This window comes from Monodelphis domestica, chromosome 7 (genome assembly GCF_027887165.1).
Source record: "Monodelphis domestica isolate mMonDom1 chromosome 7, mMonDom1.pri, whole genome shotgun sequence".
Lineage (NCBI taxonomy): Eukaryota > Metazoa > Chordata > Mammalia > Didelphimorphia > Didelphidae > Monodelphis > Monodelphis domestica.
In genome coordinates, this window is record NC_077233.1 from 211,023,888 (window position 1) to 211,048,880 (window position 24,993).

A 24,993-nucleotide genomic window follows, 5' to 3' on the forward strand; every position below is an offset into this window, starting at 1 on the left:
AAATCATGCCATGAGAGAGATATTGTGGAAATTAGGTTTGTTTGATGTGAAAAAGAGAGGCTCTAAAGGGAATTTGGATAGTCATCTTCAGACATTTGAAAGGCCATCATGTAGAAGGGAAGAAATTTATTCTTTTGACAACAGATATAAAGAGGTCAATGGGTAGAATTTTCAAAATAGATTTCATCTCAGTTTTTCAACAATGAATGTTCTTACAGCAATGATGTACAGTTGCAAATCTTAAAAAATTATAATCTCTGAAAAATTTAAGTGGCAGGTGACCCAGATGGCTATCCATGGTGAGTACAAACTGGGGAAAGGTAGAACAGGCACATTTCCAATGGTTCCCAAGAAAGGCCTGTCAGCAGGATTCTCTGTGGAAGACCTGGTCAAGAATTGCCCAAGATGATAGGGATTATAATCTGCACCAATGGGAAAAAAATACTTATATTTGTAAGATCACACTTCTCTTGAAATAATTCAGCATTTCACAAATGGTCTGGGCTTCTGCATAAAGTAATTATGACATCCTCAGTGGAAATAGTCAAATTGAAGCTGGATGGCTCTCTATCAATGTTTTAGAAAGGATTCTTGCCTTGGGGAAAGGCAAGTTTCCCATTCTGTAGCTAAGATTCTTTGTTGTAGCAGGTTGTCTTTTATGCTACAATCTAGCAGAAGTAGTTTCCTTGCCTCCATTAGTCTAAACCACATACCATACCATACCATGCCATGCCATACCATACCATACTATACAGCTGCAGGGTAGCCAGCCTAGGGGTTAGATGTTAGTACTGGTGACTGAGTATGTGGCCCTCATTCAGTGCCTGGAGGTCCTTAGAGAAATAATTCCCCTAATTTCACTTAGATTTCTTAAGATTAGATAAACTAAGGGGCAACTAGCATCAGATGAGAGACAGGTAAATGCCTTTCCTAGTAAGATCTCTTCTTAACTTTATTATTTTTCTTGCTTCCACTCCTTTTGCCAATACCTATTGAATTGATAATTTGACTTCCTAATATTTGCTTTCCTTATTTGCCTACTACAGCAACCCATCCTTTTTCTTTTTTTGAACTGATATCTTTGTAGCCTTGGGCAATACAGTATTTACTGATAATGGAATTAGACCTGGCACTTGTTCTCCCTCTTACCCTTTCTGCAAATATTTCTGATGTCCTCTTCTGGCATAGCCAGTGAATCTCATTCCATTTTTTCTGTCTCCTATCAAAACTGGTTTGTGTATTTAGAACTAGCCCAGTTTCTTCTGTTCCTACTAAACAGCTGATTGTATTCAGAGGCAGCATCTGTTCTGAGCTGGTAAGAACAAAAGCTATTCAGAAGCTCATAGAGTCATTAAAGTAAAACAAAAGCTATACTGTCATCTGACCCTATTCTTCAGTTTAATTAACCCAAGTGGCAAAGCAAAATTTCCCAGAGTCATCTGGGAGTTTGCTATTCATGTTTTGGATAAAAATTTGGGCTTTCCTGCTCTCTGTGTAAAAGAGGTTATAATTAAGGATCACTTGAAAGAATTTGGAAGGACCTCATGAGGAATGGGGGGTTTAGGCAGTTTTGTTAGGAAAAGCTATATGGTTATTGTAAGTGTCGCCTTCCAACTTTGGTCTTCACCTATTAAAATAAGGCCATTTGAAGTGAATTATCAGTGATCACTGAAGTGTCATTCATTTACTGTTTTTTATACCAATCAATATAATTGAAACTATAGAGAATAGATACCTGATTTTTTTTTTAAGAACTACTTTTCATTTCTCTGAAACCTTAAGATCATGAAATAGGAGTCCTTTGTGTCCCTAATCTTTGAGGGAAAGACCAAAGTAAAGCCACTAGCTACTTGTCCTCCCTTCTGAAAATCTCAGCAAACCGTGGAGAGGTATTTAAGTCCATAACAAGAATAACTTCCATTTCTATAGTGCTTTATTCATCCATTCTCCCATTTGATCCTTAAAATAACCCTGTGAAGAAGGCAGTGTAAATATGATTGACTCATTGTACAGAATGGGAAACTGAGACTCAAATTAAATGATTTGTTTTTGGTCTTTCATGGTAAGTTGGCAAATAGTTTGTAGAGATGTCATATTAGACTCTTTAGATCAGCCTATATATCCTAATGTTTGGAGCACAGGGCCCCTATATAGAAGCTTTGTGTGTCACAAAAGATGTTTTCACAGTGTATTTGACTGTCTAAAATAACTAGGACAGACTAAATTTGTTTTCTCATTTTGGAGAACACTTCATGATCTGAATGATGTCCATATGGTCAAAAATCAGCCAAATGTTAAAATGTATTCAAGGGGAGCTAGGTAGCACAATGGACAGAGCTCTAGGCCTAGAATCAGGAGGACTTGGGTATTCAAATCTGGTCTCAGACACTTCCTAACTGTGTGCTTCTGGGCAAGTCATTTTTAGCCTCAATTGACTAGTCCTTGACGTTCTTCTGTCTTAGAATTGATACTGACAGAAGCTAGGGGTTTTTTAAAAATATTCCAGCAGTGCTTCAATCCATTGTGACTGAATGGGCACCTACTTGGCCCAGAAAGGAAGAGGAAAATATAACTACTCTTTCTTAGAATAATTCTTGTAGAGGAATTCTTGACATAAAGTTATTCATGTGTTTGCTCCCTTTAAGTTGATCAGGTAGAAGTTGGAGCTAATCAAAGTCCAGTAAAATCTCTTTGTTTCCTTCCCAAATGCATTGTCCAGTTTTCTTGCTGTGTTGGGTCCACAGCTGCATACTATTCCAGTTACTGAAGGCTGTGTCTCTCTCCCTACCCCCATTTCCTGTTACAGGGGGACTTGCAGGGGAAAAGTCTGTGCCTGGTGTTGCTCAGGCTCTCTGCAGCTGATCTGGGAATAATTTGAAACTAAACCCTTGGCTCTTTGGAAGCCTTTCATGAAATCATTGCAAGGTTTATTAGCAACAGCTGTTGCCACACATAATCTGGAAACCCCCCCCCCCCCAAAAAAAAAAAAGCACAGTAGTGGGAAATAGTGGTTGGGTCTTGATTCAATTCACCTTTTTAAGGAAAAAAAAATCTTAAAGAAGAAAAATCATCCATCTTTTCTTTTAATACAAAAAAGGCTGATAGACTCTTACGCTGTTGACACCAGTAATTAGAGATGCCAGAGACAACAGTGGATAAAATGGTTCTTTAGAAAAAACCTTGGTGAACATCTCTTTATGCCAACTGCCTTAATGTCTATTTTTGGAGCCTTGGGCCCATGGTCGATGACACTGCTGTAGTTTCTCTTCCTTCATCTTCTTTTGTCCAGATCCCAGCCTCGTGGACAAGGCTACCAGGGTTGGTTTGTTAAGCTTAAAAGTTTTCAGTTTCCTCTTTTCCTAATTAAAAGCTCTCTGGTGAGCTGCGCATACACATGCACTAGAGTTGAATTTCCTCTAGAAGATGAGTTGCCTTCTCCTTTAAAATCCTGTCTGTAAAAAAAAAAAGCCTCACAATGGGGCTAGCTTGAGGAGTAGAAGCTTCTTAGCACTTTCTGTGTCCTGCTGAGCTCAAAGGGCCACAATGAAAGGAAATGAAACCTTCTGCCTCTTGAGACACAGCCAGCTCATTTCTTTATGTTGGAAGCTCTCTTCCCGATGAGAAGAATGGTCAGAAAACATTTCAGAGTTGTGCACATGAGTGAAAGGAGAGTTTTTCTTCTATTATTGACCTGCAGGTTTGTTCAGCTATGTCTCTCATAAATCCATGCTATAATCATCATGGATTTCTCCCTCCCTAGTTTCAGGTTGGTAAGTTTCCTTCAGCCTTCTTTAAATCCCTAAATGTTTCCTTTTTGTTCACCCATTTGAAGTCTTCTTAATCCAACAAGAAGCAGCAGAGAAAGTTTATAATAATAATAACACTTTACAGTTTATGAACCACGTTTCTCACAAACACCCTGGGAGATGTAGAGCCTTTATTTTTTAAACAAATAAAAGCAACAGAGATTAAATAACTTGTCAGAGTTCACACAGATAGTAAGCATCAGAATGGGAACTAGAACCCAAGTCTTTTGCCTCCAAGCCAGTGTCCTACCATACCACATCTCCACCTTGCCTTCTTTCCCTGATCTTAGTTTCCAGAAATAAGCTGCTATATATACTTAGCTTGAATTTTTCTCCCTTAGATTAGGAACAAGAGGACTAGAAACTAGAAACCTAAAACCCAGCTTCTCTTTTATTGATTCACTCTTTTTCACCCCAAGGGAAAAGAGGGGAGAAGATATGAGACATCATCTGAAGTTTGGAATTTTTTTTAACAATTGCCTCAGTGGATCATTTGACTTAAAAACTTTTCCTGACATCACTAAGTAGTGAAAAAAAACATCCCTGGCATTTCTGGTCCTACTTTGGAAATGTATATCTGAATAGGAGATCCAGGAAGTAGCCCAGAATAGAGGCACCCCAAAGGTGACTAGGGCAGTTTAGGGACCAAATTAGATTTCTAGGCTTGCCTTTGAGAATCTCCTGACTGGCCACAGAATTGGGAGAAAGTCAGGATTCCCAATATAACACAGTTCCAGACTCAAGAGCTTCCATGGGTTTCATCCAGAACCAGACAAGTAGTTGTGGAGGAAGCGAGAAAAAGGTTGTTGAGGCATTCTCTTCATGGCATTCAAGTCACTTGGTAACCTCTTGAGAAATTATCTGCAGCAAGAAGGCACTATAGCCAAGGCCACCAAAGGGTGCAAGGGAAGAGAGTAGTGTACAACTTGGCAGCATTTGGAGATTTCATTGCTAAGTGAGTTATTAAATCTTATGTGGCAGGAATATGACTTGAGGTTTTAAAATTTCTGATGAGAAATAGGAAAGTTCTAGCATGCACTTAGTGAAAAGCATACTACTATTCATACTTTTCTAGGGAAAGCCGTTTGTAGATGCTAGCTTTTATGACTAACAGGAAGAAATGGAAAGAAGAGCCAAAGCTAATCAGATATATATTTTATTGTGCCTTGTTTGTTTGTTTTTTTAAAACCTTTACCTGCTGTCTTAGGATCAATTCTAAGAGAAGGACAAGGTCTATGCAATTGGAATTAAGTGATTTGCCCTAGGGTCACACTGCTAGGAAGTATCTGAGGGCAGATTTGAACCCAGGCCATCTTGTCTCTAGGCCTGGCTCTGTATCCACTGAGCCACTGAACTGCCCTTCATATATCTTAGAAGACGGTGATTATAGTCTGTTTCAGCAAACTGATCCCATAAAAATAAAAAGTATTAGCCTAAATAATCCTTTAGACAACGTAGACACTCTCTTTGAATGTCGGCCCATCATCTTCCTTTATCAGAGCTGCCTTCTAGTTAATTTTGGTATATCTTCACACTTAACAATTAATAAAATAATTTAGTAAGATAAAAGTTAATTTCCCTAAAGGACAAGAAATGTCTTGTAATTTCAAAGTTTGTAGACCATGTTTTTTTTGTTTTTTTTTTTAGAATGAATCTGATCTTAAAAGAGGTCCACCTTATCCTTTGGTTAAGGGTAATAGCACATTATGTATCTGCTGTATCTCTTTGCAATGTCTTTTCACCCAGAGCCAATATATAGAATTTTTAGTTTGCAGGGAATATGAAACATTGTAATTCTCTTTTATTTTTTTACCCTTTGCCCTTATCTTTAAGGGGAAGAATAAGTAGCAATTTGCTCCACTTGAAAGGATAGATTAAAATTGTTGTCCTCATTGATCAACCCTTTACTGTGAGGGAGAAAGGAGTAAGAGGCATTAGACTATTTCCTCTACTCTTGTTGATCCCAAAATCAAACATCCCATGTTTTCTTTTTATAATATATTTGTAAAAAATTGAACTTTTCTTCTGAGTGTATCTAACATGAAATTTGGTATGCAAAGGACACCAAGAATTATTCCCTTAAGATTACAAAAAGCCCTTTCCCAGGAAAGGAATCAATAGGCCCCATCTGCCAGCCAAACCCATACAAATTAAGTGGCAGGACCAAAGATCATTTTGGAAACCGGGATCACCACAAGTCCTAAATAGTTCATTATCGAAGTAAGATTCCAAAATGCCTCCATTCTTGGTTTATAGAACTAAAAATAAGGTAGGTTCTGGAAATTTTGAGACTATGTTCATAGCAACATATAAGAAGTTAGTGATTTGTGATTATTCGTTTCCATCATTAAATCTGTAGTGTCCTTTGACTCAGTAAGAGAAAGTTGAAATCTTTTCCTTACAGGCCAGAGTCCATAATTTATGATAAAAATGATTCCACAAAATAATCAAGATCCTACCAATTTATAGCTATAATTAAATATCCCAGGAAGCAGCCAAACAAAGCTTAGAGTGGCTTTATTCATCTACCAACTGGGAGGATTAATTAAAGGCAAAGTAAAAATAGGAAAAAGATCCCCCACCCCCACCCCCAGTGAAGGATATACTTTTCCCAAGACAATGAAATTGATCCTTTGCCACTCAGCTGAAATACTAAATCAAGCATCACTTGAAGCATGTTGATCTGTCAGATTAGTAGCACAAGCCAGAAAATCCATTCTGGGAAGTTTTTAGAAATCTAAACACACAAAACCATTTATGCAAGTATCTCAGATCCACTTGAGAGAATGTTTAAAGGAAAAAAAAATTGGATGTGTTCACTGAAGAATTTTTGTCAGGAACACTTGGACTTGTCATGAAAATATCACTAGTGATCAAAGCCAACCAGATGCCATGTGTGCGTCCATCCATTCCCTAGCTCAGTGGTTCCTGGCACTTTCCCATGTGTGAGAATGTACAGAGACCTTGGAACTCTACAGCTCTTTTTCCTTCCTCACACTCTGGTGATTCTGTCAGATGCATCCTGCCACAGTGTAAGGTTTTGCTACTGGAAAAAAGTGGTTTGTCTGCTGATGCTGGCTGCTGGGTAATTGTTGTTGGATGGAATCATATTTAGAAAGTATAGGCTTGCTATATCCCTGCAAACTACCACAGCTGATTCTTAGCTGGAATCACAATTATAGTCAACAGTCATTTCAGATTAAAACATGATAATGAGAAATCCTTTAGAGTATGTGTCTCTTTTTTCTCCAGGAAAACTACCTGGATAAGCCTAGTAACTGGGAAAAGATAATTAGAAAGGCAATAACCAATGCACTTCTTATCAGGATTAGGCAATCTAGGCACCAAAGGTACCCTGACTGAATTATTGGTACAATCTGGCCAACCTCTACTTCGTCCTTTTTCCTCTATCCCTTTTTTTTTCTATTCCCCTTTCCACTTCCATTTTCTGCCTTCTAGGGCACTCTGGGAAAATTGCTTTAGTCCTACTGGTAGTACTCACATCTCAAGTTGGAAACCCCAGATCTAGATAATTGTTTGATATTTACAGTGACCTGAACCCAAATTGGTTTGTATTCTTGGTTTGCCTGTTGTAGCTTTCACAAAGTTGATAGAACTCTTTCCATGCCAAAGGGAGGGCAGCTAATAAAATGCTGGTTGCACTTTTGTCTCATTCATATTTGAATATGAACTTTCTCCCTCAATTTACCTTTTGAGGCAGCTAAACATACATGTATTACTAAGAATCATATGCTTTTTCAAGCTGAATAGTACCTTAGCAATCATCAAGTCTAACCCCCTTTGTTTTGCCAGAGGAGAGGACTGAAGCCTCAAGAGAAAAAGGAGATTCATTCACTCATGATTCAGAAGTCTAGACCTCAAAAGTTTCTTGACTCCCAGTACAGTGTTTTTGCACCTACACCAGGCTGCTCCCTGATTTTACTGTTAATAGCTAATAGGGAAAGACCCTAGTGAATGGGTTGGTGTCACATTTTTCATGAAAGTCTCTTTCTAATAATTAATATTTGCATTTTAAAGCATTGAGAATTCTCTATCCTAAGATCTAGTCATATATTGGTACCTAGCAATATATATATTTCAGATATATTTCTGTCATTTAGTACTTGATCTTATCTCCATGACCTTAATGCAGTTTACCTACTGCAAAGCTATGGTTTAAGATCTATTAAGCTTAACTGTTGAAACCAACACTCCAAAGCTATTCCTGGAACATAAATATTTAATGCAGGGTTGTCACTTAAAAGCTTAATGGCCCTCCAGGTGGACAGGAGAGAGTCTAACATTATGGTTTTCTTCACCAGATAGCAGCCTCTTAAGTCTCACATTTGGGACTGAGAGAAGTAGATTTAGCCTAAGTACTTTTAAATAATTTTACTTGTTGCTCAACCCAGGGAAATGAAGGGTTGGCATTATAACAAGCAAAATCTTTCTCACTGTCTACTGCCGTGCTGAAGTTGTGGAATTTAAAATATATCTACTCCTTTAAAAACATAAACACAAAAGCTGGCCAAAGAGAATTTTGCTAGCTGTTCTCATGCCTTCCTTTGCATTTAACTTACATGCTTGTTAAACCATTCTTGGGGAATCCAATTCTTCAAGGCTTGCCCAGATAATCACATGACCCCAAAAGAGAATTGTCACTTAACCCCAGAGAAAGTAGCAAATAGTGGTGATGGAACAATAGCAAAGAATGTTAAGCTCAACTCTCCTGGGCACAAAGGAAGACTTCCTGTACAAAACCAAGTTTCCAACCACGCTTTTTATAGAGAAGAGTTCATAGCAAATGTCTACTTTCTATACCTAGAAGGGGAGCTCTGGGATGATATAGGAACTTGGACTAAGGAACAAGAAAGGGATGGAGTTACCAGGTAGAAAAGCAAACCTAGACCTTATTCTTTACAAGTTCTGTGAGTTATATGGATGTGTAGATGGTTATCCAGATCCATCCTAGCAATGGGATCCAGCTCCCCTCAACTTTTACAAATCCAATCCTGTTCTCTTCCCCTCTCCTCTTTCCTTCCCACCATCTGCTCACCTGCTTAAAATATAAGAGGAATACCTCTGGGGGAATCAAGGGAAGCAGAGAAGCCTAGAAGTGGCTTCCTCTTTTCCCTAGCTCCTTACTTACCCCAAGCAAGCACAGGACCTCCTCCAATAGGCATAACCAGAAGCTTAGTTATAAAAGATTTTCCCCTGCCTCAAACCAGCTTGTCAGAAATACTCCTACAAACATGAGGCACTTGGGTGAAAGATACTCTATTTCACCAGACAGGAGCCAATTTGGCAAGGGCACCTTGCATACACCTTTGCCAGACTTCCAGACCAGCAATTTTGGGTTCTTGAAGGCTTTTCCTAAATCAGTATGTGTGTTGATATATAAAGTATTTCATGGTCAAATTATTTGGGCAAAAGCTGTTTGTTTCACATAAGCCCTTAAATGTGTTGTACGTGTTTGGTTGGGCTCAGGAGAGAGGAAAAGGATAAGACACTTATCCAATAATTATTGTTAAACTAGTCACTCTGAAGCCTGGCTTCATCATACCTCCCCAGAAATGGAATTCTGCTGATGAGTTCATTGCTCCTTCACAAGACTGATTATGACTTGGTTTTGGTGAGGCAGGGTAATAGTGTAAAATGGCTCTGCCAGGGCAGTCCTGGAGAGAAGAGGACTTCAGCCCTTAATATCAATTTGGTTTAAATAGAAGAAAATTCCAGAGATACATCTGTGATTCAGCAAGTGGGACATGCTACCATCATCTAGTATGCCAGATCATCCTAGCCAGAACTATAGTCAGAGTATAAATTGCCATTGGGAGAACTAACAAGATTACCAATTCTTTTATTTTAGGAAGATGATGAGAAGCTCATCCAAGAAATTCAGAAGGAGGCTGAAGAGGAGCAAAAGAAGAAAAATGGAGGCAAGTTGTTCAATTTAGTCTATATTTCCATAGAAGAATAAGGGTGAATTTTATTTATTTTCTTAATTAATTTTTTTTCAAATGAAGATCCAAATCTTTTCTTCCCCTTTCCCTTTCACTCCTCTACTGTGAAAGCAAGAAAAACAAAACCCCTATTACAAATATATATATATATATATATAGTCAAGCAAAACAAATTCCCATAATGACCATGGCCTTTTCTTCTTTTTTCTTTTTTTTTTAAACTCACATCTCAATCTATACTCTTGAGTCCACACGTGTCAGGAGGTGGGTATCTTGTTTCACCATGAGTCCTCTGGATTCATGGCTGGTCATTGCATTGATGAGAGTGCCAAAGTCTTTCAAAATTGATTGTCTTTACAATATTATTGACTGTGAGATTTAAAATGGTTGAGGTCTTAAACTGTAGTGATTAAAATAGTGGAAGGTATAAATTGTGATAGATATAAGAGAGGGTGAGTAAATTTGACCGCAGAAAATATGTTTCACTACAGTGTCTTGGGTTTTAAAATCAAATATAAGGTGGTCGCCAGGGAAATATTCCCAATTATTCAAATACCTAAGTCAATTGGGTTTTATAGAGATTTTAATTAACAATACAATGAGTAATCAAAGAAAGAGAGAGAGAGTAAGAAAGGAATAAGTATGAAGGGCCTCAAGCCAATATGGCCTAGACCTGAGTCTTAAAAGAGAAATCAGTCAGTTTTTTTTACACTGACCACAAGGTCTGACTAAACAAGGATACTAGTGACACCAGGCCAGCGTCCTTCCTCAAAGAGTCTTCCAGCCAGAGATTGTTCAAAGGGCCTCTCTCAAGAGCCTCCAGAGCTCGTACCCCAGAGGGACAGAGCCCCTCAGAGGAGTTCCTCAAGGAGCTCTCCTTCAGAATGAGAGTCAGAAATCGAGATCCTTTGCTCTTATTTTTAAGGGCAAAATCTCCTCTGTCACCTCCCCTAAGTCCTTACATCTACCAATCACTGTAGATGTTTCTAAAGGACCGCCCATTTTGAATTCACAGCTGAGTAGTTTTAATCTCTTTAGTAAGTCAGGAAAAAATGCTGCTGTGTCAACAAATTTCATTAAGAAAAAACCTCTGAATAAGTTATCACCCTTTTAGGTTTAAGTCGTTTACAAGTTGCCCCACCTTTATAGGTACTTAGTAACCCATTGTATCAATTCTAAAACAGTCATGACTCAAAGAACTTCCTGTCCCTTCCATAAGCATGGATCAAAGTACTTTCATTGTTTAGCAAGCAGTTTTCTGTCCTAAAGCAGTCTTAAGTAGGGTGGAGCAGGGACACTCCCATAGCTAGGAGCCCCCACACTCAAGTAGAGTTCTCACCATCTGCTAGGGAATTTTTTTTATGTAGAAGATTCCCCAATGGGGGAAACCCCTAATATTCATAAGTCTGAGAAATTTTGAGGTTTACATGACCTGATTTAAATTGTTCTCCTGACTCTGCTCACTTCAGTCCACATCAGTTCTTATAAGGCTTTCCCAGGTTTCTCTGAAATCATCCCCTTCATCATTTTTTATCCCCTAATAGCATTGCATCATAATCATATTCTCCAGTTGATGGATGTATATACCCTCAGTTTCTTTGCCACCACAAAAAAGAGCTGCTCTGTGTCTGTGTATGTCCATTTTCTCTTTGATCTCAAAAGGGCATAGACTTAGTAGTAATATGACTTGAATCAACAAGTATACAACTCCAGAAACAGCATGTTAATATACCTGTTTTTCCACTGCCTTCAGAAGCATGAGTATGGGTGAATTGTAAAGGAAAGGCTCAAGGGATACATTCTAGCTGGAGCTGACCTTTCCTGAGTAGACCGCTATAAAAGCCCAGGTTTCCTAATGAGGCGATCTCAACTAAATCTATTGTGTTGTCTATACAGGATATGAGCAAAATATGAGAGTGGTTCATTAGGGTCAGGGGAGTAATTGGGGGAGGGGGGGGATGACCATAATTTGTACATACAAAAATGAATGTAGGCCTCCCTTCACACTAGTCATCTTAAGGATGGCAATGAAGAAAGGAGACTATAACCTGAGAGTGCCATTTTGGAAATTCTTTTTGAATTACTTCCAGAACCAGGACCATGGTGGACCCCAGTAGATGCAGATCTTCCTCCTTTAGAGGTGGATTTAATTATAGGAAGTGATCGAGTTATTTAGAACCAAAGCTGTTACATTCAGGATAGCAATGGATTAAGCCAAATTGTAACATTTTTCCAGAATGAATTGTGGCTAAAAAATAATAACCCTTGACTTATAGAGTTTGTAGATTGGTTCCGAAAGTGGTTTCCAGTAGAATGTATTTTCTTTTTGTATCCCCAGTGTCTAGCATATTCCCTGGTACATAGAGACCACTTAATAAATACTTTTTGAACTGAATTGAACTGAAAGAAGAACCTGGACTCTCTGAATTAGAAAGGACTTCAAGACTAACCCTTTCCCATCACTGTTGAGTAAAACAAGTAGCTGGCATCACATAATGAATACTTTGAAGGACCACACTGATTGGGGGTACATGTGTTTGTAGATGAAGCTGGTTTCATTACATTCTAGTCACGCCTGGTCTTCATAGATAGGAGCCATGGATATCATACATGAGCTTAGAGCCCAAGTCCACACCCCTTAATGGTGACAAACATGCCTCTTAGAGATACAGATTGAACATTCAGGCCTAAGTTCTAACTTTTCTTTTCTTCTAAAAATCACCTCTCCTTTTCAGAGAACAATTTCAAACGGATTGGGCCCCCCATGGAGGCAGCTCCTGAAAAACTACAGAGGATTGAAGTCATCCCAAGACCTGTTCCTCAAAACCTTCACCAAGCCAGGATCCCTCCTTATCCCTTTGTGCACCCACCCTTCCCTCTACCTCCGGTCCGTCCTATGTTCAATAATATTCCCCTGAACTTGGGCCCCATCCCTGCTCCTTATGTCCCTCCTCTGCCAAATATGCGAGTGAACTATGAATTTCCCCCAATCAATGTCCCACTGGAGCACAACTTACCTATGCACTTTGGTCCTCAGCCACGTCATCGGTTTTGACAGGCGGGCTAGATACCTGAAATGGAAACACTGCCGAGGAGGGCCATCCTGTGTAACAACTCTCCCTTCTCCCAACTCCTATCATTATTCCAGAGAACTGAAAGGAGCAGCCTGAAAATCTCCCCTAGTTAAATTTCATGGAGAGGGGGGAGAGGGGGGAAGGGTTAAAGATACACAGTCTAGTTCAGATGTTTACCCCTTTTCTCCCCCTGAAACCAGTATCTGCTGCTGAGCCCGTAGAGGTGGAAGTTTACAGATTGGGCTGCCAAACATGACTAATTTGGGGCCAATTTTCCTTTTCTTTGATAGTGATAGTAGAGAGACCTACCCAGGCCCCAACCTCTCCCTAGTGTCCACCTTCCTCCTCACTGTGTCTCTGTCTCTCTCTCATTCTCTCATTCTGTCCCTCTGTGTATGTGTGTGTGTGTGTGTGTGTGTTTGTGTGTCCTGCCTTTTCCTGTATTTAAAAGTATAAATAGTCAATGTTCTTTTAAATACAGCTGAAAAGAATAGAAGAGCCTAGGATCCCTTGAGTACCCAGATTTGTCTGTGTGTGATTTGGGGAGATTCCAGGAAGGAGGAGAGGGAAGTACAGCCACCCTGCCAGAAAATGACCAGCACAGTTCTTGACTTGTCAGTAAGCATGACAACCCTGTGCTATCCATTAATTGGTTCTGAAATTGTCCTAAAGGAGATAGAATGATGTGAAAGAAAAGCTGCTTTTCCTGCCCCTGATCAGAGTAGAAAACAGGGAAGTCACCACTGGTGATCCAGAAAGGGAGGACTTCTCTAGTTTTCCAATTAAATTGGAACTTCTATACCCTTATTAGTTAAAGATGAAAGTACATTCAAGACAATTTATACATCTAGGAGAGAGATGATTGGTGGTGGTTCATTAGGACAGCCAATGTCTTCCCTAGACTCCTACTAGGGGTTCAAAGGACCCTTTGCAGTAAGATATTAGCCTCCAATTTCAATCCAGTGGCAAACAGGTATACTTAAGGAAGGTAAATGATCCTCATGCCTCTTGGATCAGCTCCTCCAGGCTGAGCAGAATAGGTCTCCACTGCTTACTTTAGACTAAAAGAAAAATTATTTTGCTAGCAGTCAAGACTGAATCCTCTACGAAGAGGCATCATTACTCGTCATGAGCTCTGTTAGCCACAGAGTTAAAGCTTGAGGCCTATTGTAGTTTATTAGCATGTCCGCTTCTCCCTTTGGGAATGAGCAGAGTGGTCTCAAACCACATTTGCTTTGTGACATAATCAGATGGGAGGGAACTCCCTGGATAGTCAAATGGATACTCCCTGATCTGAGTAGGGGAAAGATGTTAATGACCAGTACTCTATAAATATAAGAGGCCCCACAGATGAAAAGGTTGAGATTGTTTTACCCAGATCTCACTGTTGGATTTCATCTTACCTCTTGAGTGTGACAACTTGCACTCTAAATGAGTGTCATTCATTCTGAAAGGTTTTCTCACTCTCTTCCCTTCAGCCCCAGCCCCTTTCTATTGCTTACCCCTCCCCCCCAGCTCCAAAAAAAAATCATCACTAAATAATATTACTGTTTGGGATTTTGAAAATAAACTGCTGACCTGATTTGTTTGCCCCATTCTTATCCGATTATCCATGCCCCCACTCTGGTTCTCTCTAGCTAGAAAATCCAGTTTTCTAAAATCAACTCTTCCAATCCAAGCTATTAGTAAGAGCTGGTTTTAAATTCCTTCAGTTGTACTGAAAGATTTCTCCCAGTATTTCCCTAGAACAATCAATGTCCTGATTTTAGCACTGCTGTCTGTGGGCCTCCCCTTGACTCTTTCACTAGCTTAGTGCCGAGAGTCTTTGGTGACATCAGAACCACAGAGCTAACTAGTTCTCAACTTTTGCTGCTAAGTTTTGTTTATATAATGAGAGAGGAGAAAAAGTCTATATAAGGATGTAAATTTCTGAATGCTGCTTAGCTGGTCCTTATTCAGGTTAAAACTGCACCTTACCCTAAACGATAATCCCCTGGACAGCCAGGGGCAGGCAGGCCAGCATGCTGTTACACTGTATTTAAGGAGGGGCAGGAGAGAAGACTGAGCATCCCACTTCTTTTTGTGCATCCAATTTCCCCTTGATGTTAATGTGATACGCACTCATATCTGGTCTTAGTTATTAATATGTCTAAAGTCTTTTCCTCTGGAAAAGTCTTGACTTCTGGTTCTAGAATATAGCTTGTGGTTCAAGCTTTAGGACCTATGGCACTTCCTGCTGCCGCTTTCTCCAAACCTAGTTTGGAAGACTGGCCCATAGCAATGATGTCTCAGTCTCAGAATGAGCCATCTTATTACATGCAAGGGGCCGATCAGGAACTTTCCACCTAGTCACACTTCCATTGCCTGCTGAATAGTTTTCTTTTATTCCCTCAATCTCTTCCCACCACAACCTGGGAGTTAAATTTGGAGAATTATTAAATCATTTTCTTTGTTCTCCATTTGCCATCAGCCTTATGTATATATAATAAGCTAGAACATATTGTTGCCAATCTGTTTTGAGTTTCTTCTGTAAATCCAGCTGATCAGTTACTTGGGGTCCAGCTGGAGGCTTTACTCTTAAATGACCCCAAAAAGGCTAAATGAAAGTCTGCATCATTGTACTCTTTTCTGTTTCAAGCATCATTGTTGTGACAGTAAAGGCCTCCCTATTATTAAGGAGGATACTCTTATAGCTGTGCCTATTGGCATTGGTACGTCAAACACCTAACATAGATATGAAACCAGTGGGACTTTGGGCAAGAAAACATTTCTCCATTAACCAGAATAGAGCTATCTGGTATACTGGTGAGCAAGATGTCACCCACCAGCCAATTGGACACATTTTAAAGATTAGAAAGAAAAAAATTGATCTCTGAAGAAATGCCTTTTCATTCTTCTGCCTTCCCATGTGATCTATTAGGACCTGGTTTTTGGAGAATTGAGGCAATAGTTTAGGTTTGGTTCAAGAGATGTGACAAATGAGAACAAGGAAGAATTTTGAGCAGAAGTTTGATGGTCCATATATTTGTATTTGTGTCTTTAAGAAGAGCTCTTCTCTAGATTCTCTTCCTTCCCCTTGGGTCTAGTCCTTCCTTACAAATTACCATCAAATGATGGCTTTTAAGAGACATACCTATTTGTCTGCCTGAGGTTCAGGACTAGCCCCTAATAACCAGTGCCTTTTCCATCGGTATTTTTGTGTCATGCGTCATGTGTCACGCATGTGCCTTCCAGGGCAATAGATTGATTTGTCATGAAGTACAATAGCTCCTTCTTATGAAGTATTCTTAAAACAAGTTTTCCCCAATGATTTCCCTTGGGCCAGTAGTTGTAGGGACAATGAAAAAAGGCTAGAATCCTAGAATTTCAGATTTGGAGGGCCCCAGAGGCAGGATTTCCCCTATGGCAAGCTGCCCCATCCAGGTTGAAGTGGCAAGTTTTCCATCAGCAGTCTTCACTCTTGCCCCAGATCATATGTGACTTCTAGTGAAATGTGTTTGGGGGGTGGGTTTGTGGGGGTCTCTCCCATATGGAGGTACATGCATGCTCCTGCATGCATACACAGTCAGGCTTGACTGCACTAGATTCAGAAGGCAATGGATGGCAAGTGGCATTATGGAGAACCACTCAAGATGATAGGGAGTCAACTGAGCCATCACCTTCATTAAAGCCATTTACCTTCTAGTTTCTGTTCTTTTGCATTGCTTTACAGTGTGTATATGTTAACATTTAATTTGGGGGACGAGACAGAAAAACTTCTGGTTCCATAACAGCTGGGGAAATATGGATGATTTTCAGGGTGGTATAGATGAGACAGGCCTCAGCAAAAGCCTGGATAAACTCCTCCCCATCCCTAGAAACCACTGCTTTGGCTGCTGGGCTTTGTGTGTAGTTGTTCTCTCTTAGCTGGGGAAAATGCTTGACATCCGCCATTGATTTTACTCAAAATGTTGAAGCAACATGATGATGTGGAAAGGACACAGGATTTGAAGTCAGGACACTTGGCTTCAAATCCTGGCCCTGTTTGTGACCTTGTGCAAGGCACTTGACCTTGCTGGGTCTCAGATTCCTTATCTATAAAATGATGGGGGTAGGACTAGGGCGAACCCCCCTCCTAACTCTAAATATTCTTGGTGATGAAGTCTTGCATTCTGCAATGGAAAATCCCAACGGCCAACTTGATTTTGTTCATCAAGCTCCAAGCAAACCAGAAACCCTTTTCCTAATTGTTAGTGACCTAGTTTTGAAAGACTTGAAGAGTGAATGTTACCAAGTCACAGATGAGGTGGGGAGCGTCAATCAAACAAAAAGAAATCGGGTGAGTGCTTGTTTTTGATGGTGTGGTCACTCCCACCCAGCTTTAATCTTGCCTTGTTCTGTTTGCAAGTGGGAGCAATTTTCCCTGGGCTACATACAAGTCAACTTCTTCCAGGGCTCTGGCTTCGGGGGAGGGGAGGTGTTTTGCCACCGAGAATCATCTCCCAGCCCCACCCCCCCACCCCCACTACATTCAGGGGTTGTTGGAGAGGCCCTAGAGATCTGGTCCCATCCCACTGGCAGGCAACCATGGGCACAGCTAAAAATGACAGGAAGTCCAAAGCGATTAGCCCAGCTCCTGGAAAATAAAGCAAACAAAAGCCCTCCTGATCCTGTAGGCTCTGCATCATCTGGCTCTTTTTTACCAGAGTCAGTGCTGTCTAGCTCCCAGACAGAGGCAGCTGCCTACAGGAAAGGTCTCCACGGTGAACAAGGCTCCACCCTTCCCCAGTTAGAGTCCCATTTTACTTGCCTTAATGGTGGAGAGAGGAATTTAGTATTTGCACTTAGCAAAACATTTTAAAACTGTAAAGAATTGTGCATGAACTACAACTTTGTATAACAATAGACAAAAATGAATAGGTGGTTTATTAAAAATAAATATTTTTCTTTACCTTCTGGTAGTATAAAATAATAAAACAAAAGCTGTTATGTTTTCTTGTGTGTAAAAAGTCTGTATTATATGTAATTTGGATTTTTTTGTAAATAAACTTTTGTGCACTCTGTCTATTTGTGGGTTGTTCTTACCCTTCCCAGTGCTCTGAGTGCTCTCAGAGCAGATAATTATTTGTGCTTGCAAGTAGAAAAGAGTTGATGCCCGTTGTCTTGCCAGATTTCCTTGGAAGTGAGGAGAAATTCCAAAGAAAATATTTGCTCAGCCTAGAGGTAAAAATGAAGGTATCCAAGAACTGGAGCTTTTGAAAAAGAAAACTCCAGGCTTTGACCCTGACACTAACAAAACCAAGAAGAAAGGCTTCTTGCACAGCTGAGTAAATTTTCCCACCTTTGCTACTCCCGAGGTGAAAAAGCAAAGCAGGTGAAATAAATGAATTTTTTGGTAATCTGTCTTGATTTCTAAAGAAGCTCAACTTGGAGATCAAATGTTTATCTTTTCCTCTCTTTCACACTGGGCCCCTTTCAGGGCTTTTAGAGGAGTCCTAATGAGGCAGTGTCCATGCATGCCCTTGGTTCAAAAGATACACAGAAACCTTCAGGCAGACTCCTCAGAGAAAAAAGCAATTTGTAGAATCTTATTTCAGAGCTTCAAATGAGGATGGAAAAAGTGAATGTATCACATCTGGCACATGAGATTAACAAGGCTAAAGTTGGGGCAGACAGAAAACTGCTGGGGGAGGGTGTGGGGGACCCACACAAGATGACCAGCATTCAAGAATTAAAACTTAATGGAGCAGAAGTTCCAAAGCTAGAGAGACCCTAGAAATCATCTTGTCCAGTCACTTTCATTTTGCAGATGTGGAAAGGGGAGAAATGACTTGTCAGATCTCACAAAAGTTAGGAACAGATTGAAAACTAGAACCAAGTTTCTTTGGCTTTTTCTTTGTCTTGGTTCCTGTGTTGCCCCTCCCTTGGGGGAGCTCTTCTCCCCCACTCGCTCACTCCAAACAGCTCAGTCACCCAGTGACAATGATTCAGGGAATCACTGATCCCATAAGCCAGTGTGAGAGTGGAAGGAGCACGGGATAGAAGCCCTGGGTTCTGAATCAAGGTCAACTGCTGATTTTTTCTGATTGGTTTTTAAGCCCTTGCTGTCCATGTTGGAATCAATACTAAGTACTGGTTCCAAGGCAGAAGAGTGGTAAAATCAGGGTCAAGTGACTTGTACTTGGTCATGCAGCTAGGAAGTGCCTGAAGCCAAATCAAATCCAGGACTTCCCATCTCCAGGCCTGGCTCTCTACCCATCAAGCCACCTAGCCATTCAGTTCTAAGACAGAAGGGCTAAGCAATCAGGATTGAGTGACTTTCCCAGGACCAAAGCTAAGAAGTATTTGAGGCTAGATTTGAACCCACATCCTCCTGATGCCAGGCTCGGCTCTCTATCCATTGTGCTAATTAGCTGTCCCTGTTGATTTATTAGTGAATTTGTTTCCTCATCCCTATCAGCGAGCCCCATCCAACTCAGTGTTATGAGACGAGGATTAAAGGAGATGTGTGTTAACAAGGTACCAGGTACACCTGTGTAAGCCAAGATGCCTGGCTCTCTAGTCCTCCACCTCTGGGGCCCAATGCCATGTTATTTAACCCCTGAGCCTGTTTTCTCATTAAAATGGACATAAGTTCACCTGTCAGATGTGGCTCAGGATGTTGTGAGACTGGAAAGAGATTATGCATGCGAAGTGCCTCAAAAACTAGAAAGCCCTGTGTATGTTGCCATCAGTTAGTCAATATGTTCAAATGCTGGGGGAGCAGAGAGAGACTTTGAGGACCTGGTTCAAGGCCTGCTCCTGACAGTTCTGTGCTTGTATCTGGGAAAGTCATAGCTTCTCATTGGCTCAGGAGATATTTTTCACTTTGAGTTCAGGTGGGGAGAGCAGCTGGGAAGCACAGTGGATAGAGCACTAGGTCTGAAATTGGTAGTTCCTACATTCAAATGTGACCCCCAACTCTTTCTAATTGTGTAACTATGAATGATCTGGAAACATGTTTTGTGAGATAATACATATACAACCCAGATTGAGTTGCTTGTCAGCTTCAGGAGGGACGAGGGAAGAAGGGAGGAAGACAACATGAATCGTATAAATTTAGAAAATGTATGTATAAATGTGTTAGTAAAATAAAGATAAAATTAGCTGTGTGACCCTGGGCAAGTCATTTAACCCCGATTGCCTAGTCCTTGCCCCTCTTCTTAGAATTGATACTAAGGCAAAAGGTAAGGATGGGGTGGGGGGAGATACAATCTAATGGAGAAAAAGACATGCACCCAACAATTAAGCCATAATGGAGCACCAGGCAATTACAGAGATGTCTAGGCAATGTCAGAAATTCATTTTCCTCTGGCAAAGCATCCTGCATACAAGGATGGGGGAACTAAGTTAGAAAACAGAAATTGAAATGATAGGAGTGAAGGAACAGGATTCTTCTCAGCATGTAGAAGGCATGAGAAAAGACAGAAGGGAGAGGATAAGATGAAAATGATAGGAATTAGGTTGGAATATAGATGATAAAGGGGAAATAATACAGTTTAAGGCTTTACTAGAGAGCAGAAGCTAGGATCAAAATGAGTTTATTTTGGATTCTTTTGAAGGTTATTGGGGACAGCAGTGACATCATGGTCACAGTGCGTTAGGAGAGACTAAAAGGGTGCCTGGTCCTCTTCTTCCCTTGAACTTCTGTTGCTATGAGTTGAGTTGATACAATATTCTACTCTTCCTGCTGGATATTTCCATTTCTCTCCTTTGGATTGTTGCTTCACATTTTACCCAAATTGGTCCCAGTGCCCACAATTGAAATTTTTCTTCTTGTGGGACAAGCTGTCCTATAATCAGGTTTTAAAAAAACAAAAACTGCCAGTGTTTTCCAATCATAGCTAAGCACCCATAACCACCCAACCTCCAAATCAAGATTAGGCTAATAAGAACAAAAGCAGATGCCTACTAGCCCCATGGATACTCAAGACCAAGAAGCGTAATAGAAGGGAAAAGAACTTAAACTTTTTTTATTTGTAATCTAGAATAAGGTCTCCATGTTTGAGGAGATACACTCTAAGACCTACCATGGGTGACTGAACACAGGATATACACAAACACCTGCTGACCCCAGATAGAGCATGATTTTCTTGTACGTGCATATGTATACATATGTATATAATAAAGTTTCATTGATAAATCATGTACAATACTAATACAATTGCATACAACATATACAATGATAATAAAGTACATAATACATTATTATAAAATATGATTGAAATAGTCCCCCCTTATCTGATAAAAATTATTCCAAAATCTCCATTGGATTCCTGAAACATCAGATAGTACCCAACCTTATACAGACAGATCTTGTTTCAACTTTTTTCCCCAAACTCTTACCTTCTGTCTCAGATTCAATACCAGGTATCAGTTCCAAGGCAGAAGAGCAATAAGGGCTAGGTAATTGGGGTTAAGTGACTTGTCCAGGGTCACCCAGCTAGGAAGTGTCTGATTCCAGATTTGAACCCAGAACTTCCCAACTCTATCTATTGAGCCACCTAGCTCCCTAGCCTTAAGTTTAACCTATGTTACTGTATAGTATTAGGCTCTCTCTACCCTGCTCCTACGCTTGAGCTTGATGCTCCTCAGCTTCCCTCCACCCAAAAAAAAACCTTTAAAAACTCCTCCAATTGAAAGCCAAATTGGTGCAAGGTCTCCCCTGCTGTCAGGGGAGCAGACCACTGCCTTAGGCTGAGCTGTGGCACAGACAGAAGAGACCTTTGCCCACTCCGCTTGCCTAGTGGGTAAGTGAAACCTGGGAAAGCAGTACTGTGGACACAGGCTTGGGGGGAGCTACTGTACTTCCATTCTCTACTCAGCACTTGGATGGGATAATAAAAAGTCCCCTAAACTGAGAGGAGGCCAGTATTCACAGCCCACACCTGGCCCACAGTCCTTGGGCCAACAAAAGGCATTGGAAAGAACATACAGCACAGGCAAAAACATCTGGCTTTAACGCCGAGTTTTTTATTCACTCGCTGTATGACCTTGAAAATTCCCTAACTCTGTGAGACTTTGTTCCATCTGTTCTGAAGTAAGGATAATATTTGTATTACTCACCTCAAAGTGTTATTGGGAAGAAAATACCTTGTAAGTCAATGGAAAAAAACTTTTTTCTTTTAAATTTTTTTCTTTTTAAAATATTCTTCCATGGTTCCATGATTCATGTTCTCTCCCCCCTCCCAGAGCTGACAAGCCATTTCCCTGGGTTATACATGTCTTATTACTTAAAACCTACTTCCATAGTATTCATTTTTGTAATAGAGCGACCTTTTAAAACCAAAATCTCAAAACAAATACCCAAATAAACAAGTGATAAGTCATGTTTTCTTCTGTGTTTCTACTCCCACAGTTCTTTCTTCAGATGAGGATAGCATTCTTTCTTTCTTCTTTTTTAAAAAACCCTTACCTTCCATCTTAGAATCACTACTGTGTATTGGTTCTAAGGCAGAAGAGCAGTAAAGATTAGGTAATAGGGGTGAAGTGACTTGCCCAGGATCATATAGCTAGGAAGTGTCTGAGGCTAGATTTGAACCTAGGACCTCCCATCTCTAGGCCTAACTCTCAATCCACTAAGCCACCCAGCTGCCCCCAATAGCATTCTTTTTTATGAGTCCCTCAGATTTGTCCTAGATCATTGCATTGCTGTTAGTAGCGAAGTCTATCACATTTGATCATCCCACAATGTTTCAGGCTCTATGTACAATGTTCTCCTGATTCTGCTCATTTCACTCTGCATCAGTTCATAAAAATCTTTCCAGTTCTTTCTTATAGAAATCAGACAGTTCATCATTCCTTATAGCACAATAGTATTCCATCACCATCATGTACCACAATTTGTTCATCCATTCCCCAATGGAGGGATTTTTTATCCCAAAGAGCATAGCTATGAATATTTTGGTACAAAAGAACCTTTCCCATTCTCAAGAAAAAACTTTTTACCCTTATCTCCTGTTTTAGAATATTAAGTATTCATTTCAAAGCAGAAGAGAGGTAAGGGCTAGGCAATGGGGGTTAGGTGACTTGCTAGAAAGTGTCTTGAGATCAGATTTGAATTCAGGAATCCCCAGACCTGGCTTTCTGTCCACTGAACTACTTAGCTGCCCTAAGTAAATTAAACTTAACAATTCTTTATTAACTATATATTCTTTTGTCAAGAATCACTCAATCACTTAGAGACAGCTAAGTAATGGAGTGGATAGAACACTGGACAAATCAGGAAGACTTGAATTCAAATTAGCTGTGTGACCCTGGGCAAGTCATATAACCCTGTTTGCCTCGTCTTCTCTCCTTTGTCTTAGAGCTGTTAGTAGGCCAGAAAGAGTTTAAAAAATAATCATCATAATCTAACCATTGGAACAATCTGGGTTACAGAAATAAAACACGTTCATCTTTTCTCTCCAATAGGCCAGTTCCTTCTGGCAGACCCAAACCTCTATCCTACCACTAGCCCCTGCCCAGCTTTGGGAGGTTCTCAGATTTCCCTCAGTTTCCCCTGGCCCACATAGCAACAAATCTTTCTTTTCCTTAATTCATTTGAGACGTTGAGATTATTGTTGTTGTTGTTGGTGTTGTTGATTTTCAAAAAGAACTTTACAAATAACTAATGGGAAAAATAAATTAAGAGGGCAGGTAAGTAGCTCAGTAGATTGAGAGCCAAGTCTAGAAACAAGATCTGTGGTCCTGAACATCATTTCTTTCAAAAGAAAAAAAACAGAAATCATGCCAATATAAACTACATCTATATATCTATAGTAACGACCAAATTATTTCATTCTTTTCCTAAAATTACTTCTTATCCTCAAATTGTGACTTGTTTTTTAAAAAGATACGATGCTAGAAATTCAATGGGACTTGGAGGTCTTTCTTTTGCAAGCACAGCATGTCCTTAGGAGATCCTGGGTTCAAATCTAGTCTCAGACACTTCCTGGCTGAGTGACCCTGGGCAAGTCACTTAACCCCCATTGCTCAGTCCTTGTCGCTCTTCTGCCTTAGAACCAACATCGAATATTGATTCTAAGACAAAAAGTAAAGACTTTTTTTAAAGGTAAATTAAGACACAAATAGCAGAAAATCTAGAATAAAAGATGTGAAATCAGAAATGTCATTCTAGCTTGCAAAGGCTGAGTTAACTGATCCTCCTCCCCCCTTTTTCTAGTCAGTCAATGCCCAGGTTGAATTTTGCCTTTTGTGGTAACTTCAGGGTCAAGTATGCCCTGAGCCCCATTAGTTTAGAGTTGGGTCACAAATATCATTCCATTCTTACCTGGTATTCTACATGTTAAAACATCTTGGGAGCTCATTCATTCAATAAATATTTATTGGACAACTATTATGTGTAAGGAACAGTGACCCTAACCCTAAATCCGTGCTAGCATGGGGCCAGAGGGATCGGGTCCTGAACCAATAAAAGAGCCCTTGGAGGATCTGGCTGCACCCAGGCCTGCTCCAGCAGCATGGGGTCATTTCCAGGACTGGCCACCTGGCTGTCCTCTGGAACTTGGGTCCAGGCTGATTTTCAGATTGACAATCAGGGCATTCAGACCTCCATGAACTGATGCAGAATGAAATAAGCAACAATGATCCAGGACAATTCTGAGAGACTGATTCCAAAGAACACTATCCAGGGAGCAGATGGGTGACTCAGTGGATTGAGAGCCAGGCCTAGAGACAGAGGAAGGAAGGAAGGAAGGAAGGAAGGAAGGAAGGAAGGAAGGAAGGAAGGAAGGAAGGAAGGAAGGAAGGAAGGAAGGAAGGAAGGAAGGAAGGAAGGAAGGAGGGAGGGAGGGAGGGAGGGAGGGAGGGAGGGAGGGAAGGAAGGAAGGAAGGAAGGAAGGAAGGAAGGAAGGAAGGAAGGAAGGAAGGAAGGAAGGAAGGAAGGAAGGAAGGAAGGAGGGAAGGAGGGAGGGACAGAGGGAGGGAAGGAAGGAAGGAAGGAAGGAAGGAAGGAAGGAAGGAAGGAAGGAAGGAAGGAAGGAAGGAAGGGACAGAGGGAGGGAGGAAGGAAGGAAGGGACAGAGGGAGGGAGGAAGGAAGGAAGGAAGGAAGGAAGGAAGGAAGGAAGGAAGGAAGGAAGGAAGGAAGGAAGGAAGGAAGGAAGGAAGGAAGGAAGGAAGGGGGAGGGAG

The 24,993-nt window shown here is 40.5% G+C and overlaps 1 protein-coding gene across 9 annotated transcripts in view; it reads left to right on the forward strand.

The window, feature by feature from the left end:
* The window catches only part of RNF216 (ring finger protein 216), a 228,919-nt gene extending 211,032 nt beyond the window's left edge, over nt 1–17,887 (forward strand). For all 9 annotated transcript variants that reach the window (XM_056806441.1, XM_056806446.1, XM_056806447.1 and 6 more), the window contains 2 exons: nt 9,676–9,745; nt 12,505–17,887. In XM_056806441.1, the coding sequence (XP_056662419.1) occupies nt 9,676–9,745; nt 12,505–12,824 (390 nt within the window). In that variant the 3' untranslated portion in view covers nt 12,825–17,887. The remainder of the gene's footprint in view (nt 1–9,675; nt 9,746–12,504) is intronic.
* Nucleotides 17,888–24,993: the final 7,106 nt, after the last annotated feature.